At 42.4% G+C, this 13,853-nt stretch overlaps 1 protein-coding gene across 1 annotated transcript; it reads right to left on the bottom strand.

Moving 5' to 3' along the window:
- Positions 1 to 10,399: 10,399 nt before the first annotated feature.
- On the bottom strand, positions 10,400 to 11,119 carry LOC142544279 (uncharacterized). The gene has a single exon (XM_075651340.1). It carries the CDS (start codon positions 11,117 to 11,119, stop codon positions 10,400 to 10,402), a length of 720 nt encoding a protein of 239 aa, XP_075507455.1.
- Between the last annotated feature and the right edge of the window lie 2,734 nt (positions 11,120 to 13,853).

Below are 13,853 nucleotides of genomic sequence, written 5' to 3'. Positions count from 1 at the left end.
CTATGGCGACTACAATGCGCCTCTTGAAGCAATGCTTCTCTCAATTCTGCAACATTTGGTACCACTAATATGTTATTCATTCGCAAACAACCATCTGATGAGACATTATACTTATCTGGATTACCAGACAAAACCAAATCTTTTGATTTCTGAACTTTTGGATCTGTCTTTTGAGCCTTTTTAATTTCAGCAATAATCTGTGGCTCAAACTGCAATGCAGAAACAATAAAATAATTATCTTGTGGCTGAAGATTCCATCCAGAAGTACACAATTCATCATGATTCTGCCAAATATGAATGGATGCTAACATGCCATCCTGATACTTCCGGCTTAATGCATCTGCAACCTGATTCATCTTCCCTAGTTGATACTGTATTTCACAGTCAAAATCTTTCAATAGATCTAACCAACGTCTCTGCCTCATATTCAGCTCTGACTGAGTAAACAGATATTTCAAACTCTTATGATCTGAGTAAATAATAAACTGTTCACCATATAGATAGTGTCGCCAAATTTTCAAGGCAAAAACAATGGCTGCAAGTTCAAGATCATGAACTGGATATCGGAATTCATGTATCTTTAGTTGCCTCGAAGCATAGGCAATAACCTTTCCATGTTGCATCAATATACATCCCAATCCTTTAGCTGATGCATCTGTACAAACCACAAATCCACCTGATCCAGACGGCAACGCCAACACCGGTGCTGTCGTCAATTTCTCTTTCAGTTTCAGAAAACTCTGCTCACACTCTTCTGACCAAATAAATCTTGCATCCTTCTTGGTCAGTTGGGTGATAGGTTAGGAAATCTGAGAAAACCCTTCAATGAATCGTCTGTAATACCCGGCCAATCCCATAAAACTTCGAACCTCTGGTACATTGGTTGGTCTAGTCCAATTCAAGACCGCTTCAATTTTACTTGGATCGACGGATATTCCTTTGGCTGATATCACATGACCCAAAAATATGATTTGATCCAACCAGAATTCACACTTTGACAATTTAGCATACAACTGAGCATCACGAAGTGTTTGAAGAACTAATCTCAAATGTTCTCTATGTTCCTTTCTTGACTTCGAATACACCAGTATATCATCAATAAAAACAATAACAAAGTTGTCCAGAAAATTCCTGAACACTCGGTTCATTAAATCCATAAATACTGCTGGTGCATTAGTCAACCCAAATGGCATAACCAAAAATTCATAATGCCCATATCTGGTTCTAAAAGCTGTCTTAGGAACATCTTCTTCTCTAACTCGAAGTTGATGGTATCCTGATCGAAGATCAATTTTCGAATATACTGAAGTTCCATGTAATTGATCAAACAAGTCATCGATTCTAGGCAAATGGTATTTATTCTTGACGGTGACCCGATTCAATTGCCTATAATCAATGCACATTCTCATGAAACCATCTTTCTTTTTAACAAACAAAACAGGGGCTCCCCAAGGTGACATACTAGGTCGTATGTACCCTTTTTCCAGTAAATCCTGCAATTGCTCTTTCAACTCTTTAAGTTCTGCAGGTGCCATTCTATACGAAGCTTTTGAAATTGGAGCAGTTCCTGGCATCAATTCAATGCTAAAATCAAGCTCTCTCTGCGGTGGAAAACATGGTATCTCCTCCAGAAAGACATCAGAAAATTCTTTCACCACCGGTATATCAGACAATCTCGGCTCTTCCTTTAAAGCATCCACAGCATAAATCATATACCCCTCATTTCCTAAGGATAATAGCTTAAACATTTCCATCGCTGAAACTAAAGGTATTTTAGCTTGCGATCCTCGACCATAAAAATTCCATTTGTCACCAAAATGAGGTCGAAAACGTACTACACCATGAAAACAGTCTACAGTAGCTCGATAATTTGTCAAGGTATCCACACCAATGATACAATCAAAGTCATACATCGGTAACACAATCAAATTAGAAATCATAATACTGTCACCGAAATGAAATACACAGTTCAACACAATCTGCCCTGATAAAATCACTTTACCGGCTGGAGTGGACACAGATGCAAACTCATGCAATGATGTAGTCACAAAGTCATATTCATCAACAAAATTGGATGTGAGGAAAGAGTGAGATGCTCCTGTATCAAATAAAACTCGTGCAGTGTAACCATTAATTAAACAAGTACCTGCGATTACACCACCTGGAGCCTCTCTGGCTTGATCCTCTGTCAAAGCATACACTCTAGCCTGTTGTGGACCTGGGAATGATTGAGGTGCATTACCCCGAACCTGTGGATAATTGGACTGTTGAAAAGACTGCGCAGGAGTAAAGGGTCTCTGAGACGAGCCACCCGAAAAACCACCTCTGTTCTGAGGAAACGGTTGTGGTCTCATCTGCCCTTGAGTACGGTTTGGACAAGATCTAGCAAAGTGTCCTTTCTGACCGCAATTATGACATGTCCCACGTACACCACCACACTGAGATGTATGATGTCTACCTCCACAACGCTCACAATACACCACTGAATACTGATTCCCTGAAAAAGGCGTCCTCGATACACTTTTAGATCCACTTGAGCTAGATGAACTCGACTGACCTTTCTTCTTGAAGTTCTTTCCTCTGGGCTTAAACCTTTGAGGTTTTTGGTGTTGGAAGAACTGCTGCTACTGGAAAGGCTGCTGAGGTACATAAGATGATGTACCCATTGTTAATTTCATACCTCCACTGGGTATCTGTAAAGTCTGCTGCTGATTATTTCTTTGAAATCCTGCTTCTAATCTTATTGCCTTGTTGACTGCATCGGCATAGCTAACCGGATTACTAGCCAGAACCAAGGAATATAAATGAGAACCCAATCCTTCCCGAAATTTCTCCATTTTTGCCCCATCATTACCGGCGATATGCGGCACGTAAGTCAATAAAGATGATAATTGTCGGAGCATATTCCGCAACTGGTAAATTACCCTGAACCAATTTATGAAATGCAGATGATTTGGCAGCATAATAAGAAGGCGGAGAATACTCTTGTCTGAACTGAGTACTGAAAACATCCCAAGTAATAACCGTGCCAGCATCACGCAAAGCCCTGGCAGTAGCCTCCCACCAACGTTCAGCATTGTCCCTCAGCTGAAGAACTACTAATTTTACTCTTCGGTTGGAATCATATTCCACCAAATCAAACAAATTATTCATGGCCCTTAACCAACTTTCAGCTTTTTCATTACCTTCGGAGCCATCAAAGATAGGAAGATTCAGATTCTGAAATCTCGATACCACCAATTCCATATCATTCACTCTACGGGTTATCTAATCAACTTCCACATTCACATTCTGTACTACTTCACCAGTAGGTCGACCACATCTACCTCGAGCATTCACATCAATACCATCCATATTCTGAGCACCAGACTCTTGAACCACTTCTTTACCTTTCCTACCTCTCGGTGCCATTCTACAAAACCAAAGTTAATTCCCAAAATATTCATCAACTTCAAAATAATTCAAAGCACCGAAAAGGAAATGCCAAAATGCTCAAGAATCCATTACCTACTAATGCCAAAACATGTTTCTCTAAAATACTAACATGCAATTCAAACCAGGCAAAAGCAAGTAATTCCAAATAATCAATCACATGCGCACAATTTATTTGTGCCTAGACTCGAGTGTACTAACTCTATATGAGCGTATCCCAGTCTACGCTCTGATACCAAACTGTGAGAGCCTTGTTCTTGATTAATATTTTATTAACACACAATCAGGATTAATTATTATAAACAGCGAAAACGAGTTAAAATTTTGCTTTTTGGCCCAATAGAAATTTCGGCATTACCTCCCCGTAAATAGGACATACCAGAAAAATATAAAATAACCAAAACGACTAAATCAAAACTCTCAACAAACATCCAATACGAAACAATGCCAACCAGGCACAATCACAACAACGATCCTCCACAAACACAATATACAACTACTCGGGGCATACCCAGGTAATACATAGACTCCATAATACATAAATATAATATCTAGGGACAGGATGACTGAACTCACAGAGAAAAACAATAAAGGCTTGAGCTCAAAACTCAAAGAGCTCTAGCGCCCCTCGGTGCTTCATCCTGAGCAGCCGAAGACAAACCACCTGCATGACCTGCTATGGAAACACAGAACAAACCATAGCAGTCCCAAAGGACAGGGGTCAAACCCCAGTACAAAGATCAAATAAATTACAGCATATATAAATGACATGTAATGAAATCAATGCAATGCATGTACGGGTGCAAGATTTCTGGATATCAGGAGTCAAAGGATCGATATCAACAATCATAATATATGCTCGAGCTGATCCACGACTCAGCGGACCTCTCCACGACTCAGCGGACAGTGTCTGGAGATATGGCTTCACACTTGATCCAGCAACTACCTAAGCCAGACCGAGTCAAGGTGCCCAAAATCCACAAGACACAATATAATATCATATACGAATCTCAATCGAATATCAACGGGTATCAATAACTGAAGGGCTCAATATGAATGTGTGCTCAACAATGTATATCAATCCATAGATTATTCCAATATATTTGAAAATCATGTTTTATTTTAAGAAAACGAGGAATAATCTTAAATTTGCATCCAAATTCCACAAAGAGCACATAATCACATAATTCACATTAAATTACACGTCGACATAGACGCTGTAAGAAATCGATCAATCCGTACCTTAACCTTCAAATTAAATTACCACAATAATTACGAAGACCTCGGCGCTTCCTGGTTATCAAAACCTGTGGCAATTAATTTATTTTCATCAATTAAATACTCAACTCTTATCCAATTACAATTTACAAATTCCAGCTTGTACCCAGGATCGATTTTAAGGTCATAACTCAATCAAAACCTAACCGAATTACACTTATCATATATGGCTGAAATCCTAACTCAAAATCCCACATTTCATCAGAAGATACCGACACAAAAATCGGTCATCTGGATGCTGATAAACACCAAAAACAAGAAACTTTGAAAACAATAAATCTGTACAGATTCTGGTTCGACACCTTGTAGCATAAAATTCATATCTAATTCATTATTGACCCAATTCAAAATCCGCCAATTGTAAATGAAAGAAAACTCAAATATTTAAGTTTTCCTAGAAGAAATCATTCCCAAAATCTTAGTAGATAATTCCAGAATTAAGCAAGAACATGCTGTTACTCACCAACTCGCGGACTGAATTCCCAGACTGAGCAGTTTCGGTAAAATGAGCATAACCCCCTCAATTCTTAATGGAATTTAACGGGTTAACTATCGTTTCGAAGACAAAACATAGCTCTACAACTTTCATTTAGATCACAAGTCCAGAATCCGACTGAAAACAGGTCACAATCTCGAATTACAGAATGTCTTCTGCACGCATCAGTACAGAGTTCGGTTTTTGACACATTATGGTAGAAAAATCATATTAAATCCGTTTCTTATTGTAATTACGATTTTCTAGTGGCTGTAGAAAGCTAATACAACGTTCTACAAGTTTTATTTGAACCACAAGTCGATATTCTTCGCGTAACATACCCAAATATCCAAAAAAACTTGACACCAAAATCTCGAAATATCACAGTAGCTAAGAATGAAACCCATGAACAAATTTGCAACTCTGGGATTAGGGATTACCTTCCAAAGCTTCTTATAAACTGAAATGAAGCCAGAATTGGCCTCTACAATCCTCCAAGGAACAAATAAGAAGGCAAGCAAGGGGCTGGAAAAATGTTGCAGCAGAAACACGCAGCTCGCTGCACAATGGAATAGCTCGTCTCTTCTTCGATTCAAACAAGGAACAAGGTGCACGAGCTTCAGCTGATTGTTGCTGGATAAATTACTGTCAGCTATGGTGGTTGAACCACAAGACACGAAGAAGGTAGCTGGAGAAGAGGGTGAGGCGTGAGGTAGGGTTGAGGAGAAGACTTACGGGAATGGTGAAGGGAGAAATGGGTTTCTTTATAAAATAACTCATAAAAATATACACCCCACAAATATATTAATATGCATTTGCAATTATTAAATGTTTGCTCAAAATGCTAGACTGTGACCCGGTCCAATTTATTTCAACTCCCGTGTGCTATTTAATTCCGACATGTATTTTAATATCGTTTATACTTCCGATATTTTCTAATACACATTTTTAACACACGATTAAATTTATTTAGCTTAATTATTTTAATTTCGCACTTTAAAATAATTAATATCAATTCTTGCCAAATAATTGAGTAATTAATATCAGGTCATCACACTTTTAATCGTGCCGAACGCGAGGTCGGACTTTTATAGGTTTATTTCGATTAAGAAAGATGATATTTCAACGTCCAATCTTATTCATGGTTTTGATAATAAAGACATAATTTCGTAAAATAAAAGACAAAACTAACATGATGGGTTGAGACTATGACTAAGCATAATATTTCTTCAAGTGTTGGACGTTCCACGGGCGCTTGGTTTTCTTTCCCTCAGCATCTTCTAAATAGTAAGCTGCAATTCCTGCTTTCCCAATAACTTTGTAGGGTCCCTCATATTTCGGGTCTAATTTCCCTCTCTCTCCCTGAAACTGGATTCTCTTCATGACCAGATCCCTTGTTTCGAACGACCGGGGCCGCACCATTTTGTTATATGCTCGAGCCATCCTCTTCTGGTAAGCAGCCATCCGAACAGCTGCTCGATTTCTCTTTTCTTCTTCTAGGTCCAAATCCATGGCCCTCCATTCATCGTTATTTGGTCCATATCCTATCACCCGAGCACTTTCTTGTCCGATTTCTGCTGGCAGGACAGCTTCAGTACCATACACTAAGTTATATGGTGTTTCTCCAGTTCCGATCCGAGCCGTTGTTCGGTAAGCCCACAATACACTAGGTAATTCCTTTACCCATTTCCCTTTAGCAGAGTCCAGACGTGTTTTAAGAGCGTGCACAATGGATCTGTTAGTGACCTCGACCTGTCCATTGCTTTGGGGATAAGCCACCTATGTAAATATCTGCTCTATCTTCAACTCCTTACACCATTCCCGAATTTTAGAGCCACAAAATTGTCTCCCATTGTCAGATATAAGCCTCCTTGGTATCCCAAAACGACACACCAGGTTCTTCCATAAAAATTTTAAGATCTCTCCTTCAGTGATTTTAGTCAACGGTTCGGCCTCCGCCCATTTCGAGAAATAATCTACTGCTACTAATAAGAATTTCCTTTGACCTGTGCTTATGGGTAATGGTCCCACAATGTCTATGCCCCATTGATCGAAAGGGCAGGGGGAGACAACTGACCTCATAAGTTCGGCTGGTTGGCATTGTAAATTAGCATGCTTTTGACAATTATAACAGGACCTCACCATCATTAGCGCGTATTTTTTCATGGTTGGCCAGAAGAAGCCTGCCATCAAAGCCTTCCGAGCCAAAGCTATACTCCCTAGGTGATTACCACAACATCCTTCGTGGATTTCTCGAAGCACATTATCAGCTTTTTCTGGACCCAAACACTTCAAGAGAGGTCTAGAAAAATACCTCTTATACAGTATTCCATCCAGGAGCGAGAAGCGGAGTGCTCTCCTCTTGACTTCTCGAGCTCTTTTTGGTTCAGCCGGGACTTTCCCATGACATAAGTATTGCTGAATCTAGTATCTCCAATCTTCTTCCAACATATCTACTTTCTCAGCTTGAAGATGATCAATTTGCGAGACAAGCTCTTGTCCGACTAGCTCTGGTTCCGTGGGATGATCAAGAGAACTGACCATCTTGGCCAACCTATCTGCCGCTTCGTTCTCAGTTCGAGAGATTTGTTTCATGATTAACTCTGAGAAGTCCTCCTTAGCTTTTTCAATAGCTTGGGCGTATCTGACCACTTTCTCATTTTTCACTTCGAACTTACCCTTACTTTGCTGTATTACCAATTGAGAATCAGAATAGAGGACGGCCCGAGTAACACCCATGCTTCGGGTAGCCCTTAGCCCGATCAAAAGTGCTTCGTATTCGGCCTCGTTATTGGAGGCTCGAAAGTTCAGCCTCACTGCCACCTTGGTCTCTTCCTCCCAAGGAGATATTGTAACGCCCCAGATTCGACGACTGTCCTCACTGTACCACGACGAGTCTTTTCAGCGTGCATAATTATGTCCTCACTCACACGCACCCTGGGAAACTTCCCAGGAGGTCACCCATCCCAAAATTGCCCCAAGTCAAGCACGCTTAACTTTGGAGTTCTTATGTGATGAGCTACCGAAAAGAAGATGCACCTTCGTGATATGAGTAGTACAAATCAAATCTTTTAAGCCCTCTTCAACTGTACAGTCCATTACATTGAACAGTCTCGGAATCCCTCTCATTCCCGTGTGGGTTCGGTTCATTCATGTTCCCTTCACCTAGAAGCCTGCCAGGAGCCGCTCATTGTCCGTGCAACTGATGGCACCGGCGATCATCCCCCGCCCTCTTCGGCCCCGGGCCTCACATGCCCACAAGCTTCCGCTTGGTTCGTCCCCGAACCACACCGTACTAAGAGAGGTCGGCTCTGATACCACTTGTAACGCCCCAGATTCGACGACTGTCCTCACTGTACCACGACGAGTCTTTTCAGCGTGCTTATGTCCTCACTCACACGCACCCTGGGAAACTTCCCAGGAGGTCACCCATCCCAAAATTGCCCCAAGTCAAGCACGCTTAATTTTGGAGTTCTTATGTGATGAGCTACTGAAAAGAAGATGCACCTTCGTGATATGAGTAGTACAAATCAAATCTTTTAAGCCCTCTTCAACTGTACAGTCCATTACATTGAACAGTCTCGGAATCCCTCTCATTCCCGTGTGGGTTCGGTTCATTCATGTTCCCTTCACCTAGAAGCCTGCCAGGAGCCGCTCATTGTCCGTGCAACTGATGGCACCGGCGATCACCCCCCGCCCTCTTCGGCCCCGGGCCTCACAGATATCATCACGATTCCGACCCCACTTCCTGTTCGACAAGAAGAGCCTGGGCTTTAATAGCAGTTCTGGGCTCGAACTTGATATCGTATTCACTGAGCTCGGTAACCCACTTAATCAATCTTCCAGAGGTATCTGGATGTGAGACAATCTTCCCCAGGACGCTGTTAGTGAGGATAGTGATAGGATGAGATAAGAAATAAGGCCTCAATTTTCTGGCCATGATGACGAGGGCCAAGGCCAAATTTTCTTGAGTAGTATAATTGAGCTCTGCCCCCTTTAAAGCGTGACTCACAAAATAGACCGGCTGATGAATCGCATCCTCTCTTCTGACTAGAACCGAACTTGCAGCCTGAGGAGTGACTGCCAAGTACACGAAGAGCTCCTCTCCAAGGACGGGCTTGTTCAAGATAGGGAGTTCCCTAAGATAAGTTTCAGCTCCTGCAATGCTTTCTCACTCTGATCATTCCATTCGAAATTTTTAGTTTTCCGAAGTACCTTAAAGAATGGGAAACTTCGATCTGCGGATCGAGATATGAATCGGGCTAGAGCGGCGATCCTTCCTATCAATTGCTGCACTTCTTGGATGTTTCGAGGAGAACCCATAGAGGATAGTGTTTGCACCATGTACCCCAAAAACTTCCCCGTCTGAACCCCGAACACACACTTGCTAGGGTTCAGCTTCAATCTGTACTCCCGCAGAGCCTGAAAGGTTTCATCCAGATCCGTCACAAACTGGTCGACGGCTTTGGACTTGATCAATATATCATCCACATAGATCTCAACGTTCTTCCCAATCTTTTTTTTGAAGACCTTATCCATAAGCCTTTGATAGGTAGCGCCAGCATTTTTAATCCAAATGACATTACTACATAACAGAATGTCCCATCGGATGTGATAAAACTGACCTTGCTTCCGTCCATTTCCGCCAAGGGAATTTGGTGATATCCTTGATATGCATCGAGGAAACAAAGGAGCTTGTGTCCTGCCGTGTAATCGACCAATTGATCTATCCTCGGGAGAGGATAACAGTCTTTAGGGCAGGCCCGGTTTAAGTCGCGGAAGTCCACACACATTCGCCATTTTCCAGCCGACTTAGGAACCAAGACTACATTAGATAACCATGTCGGGAGATAGATTTCTTGAATGTGTCCTGCTATTAATAAGTCCTGCACATGTTCCTTGATGATAGCGTCTTTTTTGGGTCCGAAATGTCTCATCTTCTGTATCACAGGTCGGCATTCGTTCAAGACATTCAACTTATGCTCCATCACCTCCCTCCTAACCCCTTGGAGTTCGGACGGACACCAAGCAAATACATCTTTATTTTTCTCCCAAACATTGGACCAATTGTTCTTTCAAGGGCTCTTCCAAGGTCCGAGCTATCCTCACGACTTCGGATGGGGGATTTAGGATAAGCTATTCAAACACGTCTTCCGAAGTAATCTCCCATGCTTCTTCAATTAGATGTAGTTGATCGAATATCCTGGATTCAGGTCAACTTGGATGTTCAATTTTAACCGATTTCTGCTCAACCCTTACTTCTTCCACATAACATTTTCGAGAAGTCTTCTGATCTCCCTTAACCTCTCCTACAGCTTTTCCGACGGGGAACTTGATTTTCTGGTGCAGAGCCGAGGCGATTGCCATGAAAGCGGCCATGGCTGGTCTCCCCATGATAACATTGTATGATGAAGGGACATCAACTATCACAAAGTTGATAATTCGGGTCTTTCTAGTATCCCCACTCCCCAAAGAGAGAGGGAGATTAACGACTCTAAGGGGGTGTATTGCATGCCCCGTGAATCCAAACAAAGCTGTGGAGATAGGCTCTACCGTGTAGTCACCCAAGTCCATCTGATCCATTGCTTCTTTAAACAGAACGTTGACAGAACTTCCGGAGTCCACAAAGATACGAGCAACCTCGTAATTGGCGATCATAGCTCGGATAACCAAAGCATCATTATGTGGATCGACCACTCCCTTCATGTCCTCGGGTCCAAAAGTAATCATTGATCCTGAGCGTGTTCTAGTGCTACTAATCTCCATGTTCTCCAACCTTCTGCTGCTAGCTTTCCTGGCCCGATTGGAGTCTCCGTCTGTAGGCCCACCCGATACCATATTAATTACCCCTCGAGGGGGTGGTTGTTCCCGAGGTTCTGCCCTCCGTATGTTCGGGTTAGCATTTTGAAAATTTTCCCTTTGATTCGGAGCCATTCTCATTTCAGGACGACTTTCCTCCGAGTTCTCTTAGGGGGTCGGTGCTCACCACCTGGAGTGGCTAGAATTGCTTTCATTTCTGGATCTCTCTGGATGATCCGTTCTATTTCTTGATTCAAATGATGACATTCATCGGTAGTATGACCACAATCCTTGTGAAATCCGCAATTCCTTTCTGACCTGGGGTTACGAGGTCCTCTGTCACTACTCCGAGGTCTTCGAATGAGTTGTCGTTCATCACATAGTTCCAATGCTCGGGCTTTGTTGACTTTCAAAGGTGTGTAAGCGGCGAATTGCCCAAGCAGCGTAGGTGGTTCGAAATGTTCGACCCTTGGCACGAGGTCGGTGGGTCGAACGTCTCGCGTAGCTTTGGCCGAGGCCTTCGGTTCACTTTTCCTAGCCATTTGTACTTCTTCCACGTTCATATACTTCTCTGCTCTTGCCAATAGTTCTTCGAAAGTAGCTGGGGGCTTTTTCAGCGACGACTTGAAGAAATCACCACCTCTTAGCCCTTGTGTAAAGGCACTGATCAGTATATCCGGAGTAGCCGAGGGAATATCGATGACCATCTTGTTGAACCTCTTAACAAAATCTCGTAGGCTCTCCTGTTCTTGTTGTTAGACATTGAACAAACTCAGAGCCGTCAATGGATGTTTCTTGCTGCTTGCAAATTGGTGGAGAAAAGCTCTTCCGAAGTCTTGAAAAGTTTTGATGGTCCCCGGCCTAAAGCAAATTGAACCACTGTTGGGATGACCTGACCAAAGTGGTTAAGAAGACCCTACACTTGATCGGGTCTGAGTATTGGTGCAGTAATGCCTCGTTCTCAAACCGGGATAGATGATATTCCGGATCCCCCGAGCCGTCGTATTCTCCGGCGTTAGGGAATCTGAAATTTTGAGGCAATTCGGCAGCCAATATTTCGTCCGAGAAATGGATCCCCCGAGCCAGAAGGGGTGGAGGAGGGGGTGCATTCCTCTCTTCTCTAAGACGTTCCATCTCCTCCCTTAATCTTTCTATCTCTTGCCTCTGAGCTTCAAGAATCCTCTCCTGGAGGAGGATTGTTGTCTGGTCTTTGGGCCAAGACTTGTTCGACAGTCGTTGTGATCAGCCGGACGAGCTCTGCCATGTTGCATGTTGGTTGATTGTCCTCTCCCGATCGACTCCTGGTACTTGCCATCTTATCTCTCTTTCAAAATTCCCACAGACGACGCCAATTGATGATACCAAATTTTCTCTGGGTTCGGTCTGGTGAGCTTGAGCTTTAGATCAACAATTTTTGAACCAGAACGGGTGGAACACTACCGGTCTATACAGAATAATGGATTTTAGAAGACGTCGAAAACTTTTCCGACGCGACCACTTTGATCTTTTAATCGGATAAAGAAATGGGAAGATGCGATCTGTGAAAGTTAATATCTTGATTCCTCGACCATGAAATAGAAATGGGTATTTATAGTGGTTGAGAGGACTTCTTCCCATACCGTGTCGAAGTCTATTTTAGGTAAATTTCCTTAAATTCTTCTCCAATCACTGCAAGTTCGGGCCGGATTTCTTGTCACATCTAATCAAACGGCGAGATTCTAGCATATTTAAAAATTATTCACGCTTTTGACATGTGACAAAGTTCTTAGGATAGAAACATGACACTTGGGCCTGAGATTCATGTCACGAGCACCTGTACTTGACAGAACCCTGCTCCGGACGCTGGTTGGGCTCGGATACCTGTGGTTCGGCTACTAGGGCTCGGCTACCAAGGTTCGGCCACTTCGGCCGAGCACCAGGGCTCGGCCACTAGGGCTCGGCCGAGCCCTACCTCGGGCGTGGCCGAGCACCAGGGCTTGGCCGAGCCCTAGAGCCCTACCTCGGGCTTGGCCGAGCACCAGGGCTCGGCCACTAGGGATACGGACGATGTACCTTTAGACTTCATGTAATCAATCAGGCAGGACAAAGTGTTCCCAGTATCAACAATATCCTCAACCTAAACAGTGCCAAAAAAGGGGTACAGAATTAACTTCCAGTTAAGCCACATAAACATATACAACATATGAAACGTGAGTTGTAATGTGACAAGTATCATATAGGGCATTAAACCAAGACAACACTGATAAATTACTGCATTTGACAAGCATCGTACCAACACCTACACACACAAAGCCACAATGTTAAGAATCATGTCCCACATATGTTTGTCGGAGGAGTTTGTAATTACTTATAAGAATAAAGAAGGTCCTTTATCAATCACATCGAGTTAATCATTTTTTCGAAGTGAAAGCATGCAAAGTAGCTTCTACTGGAGTGCATTCGACAGAATCTAACATTTGGGGGCTCGTTCGATGGACAAGAGTGTCACATAATGGTACAAGTGCAGGTAACCAGCATGAATAACAAAATTCCACGTGCATGGTATCTAGTACCAAATGTTCGAGCTAGTTACCTGCACTTATTGTTGAAATATCGTTTTCTCGCATCCAAGAGGCAGCAGAAGTTTAAATATTTTTTTTACGTTCAAAACGTTCTTTGAGTATGTATGATTTAAACCATTTATAGGGTATTTTAGAATAATTTACTTTTGTATATATAACGTCGGCTCCAACTATTCAGGATTTTAAAAGGAGATGACCCTTGTTGTAAATACTTATGAACAAATCTTTTTTCTTCTTCAATCGTCTAATCAGAAACTAAATTCCTCGTATAGATCGCACTAGAGATCTAAATGAAATTTGCGGCATCA

This window comes from Primulina tabacum, chromosome 5 (assembly GCF_025594145.1).
Source record: "Primulina tabacum isolate GXHZ01 chromosome 5, ASM2559414v2, whole genome shotgun sequence".
In the NCBI taxonomy this organism is placed as follows: domain Eukaryota; kingdom Viridiplantae; phylum Streptophyta; class Magnoliopsida; order Lamiales; family Gesneriaceae; genus Primulina; species Primulina tabacum.
This window is presented reverse-complemented; position numbering and strand designations above follow the sequence as displayed.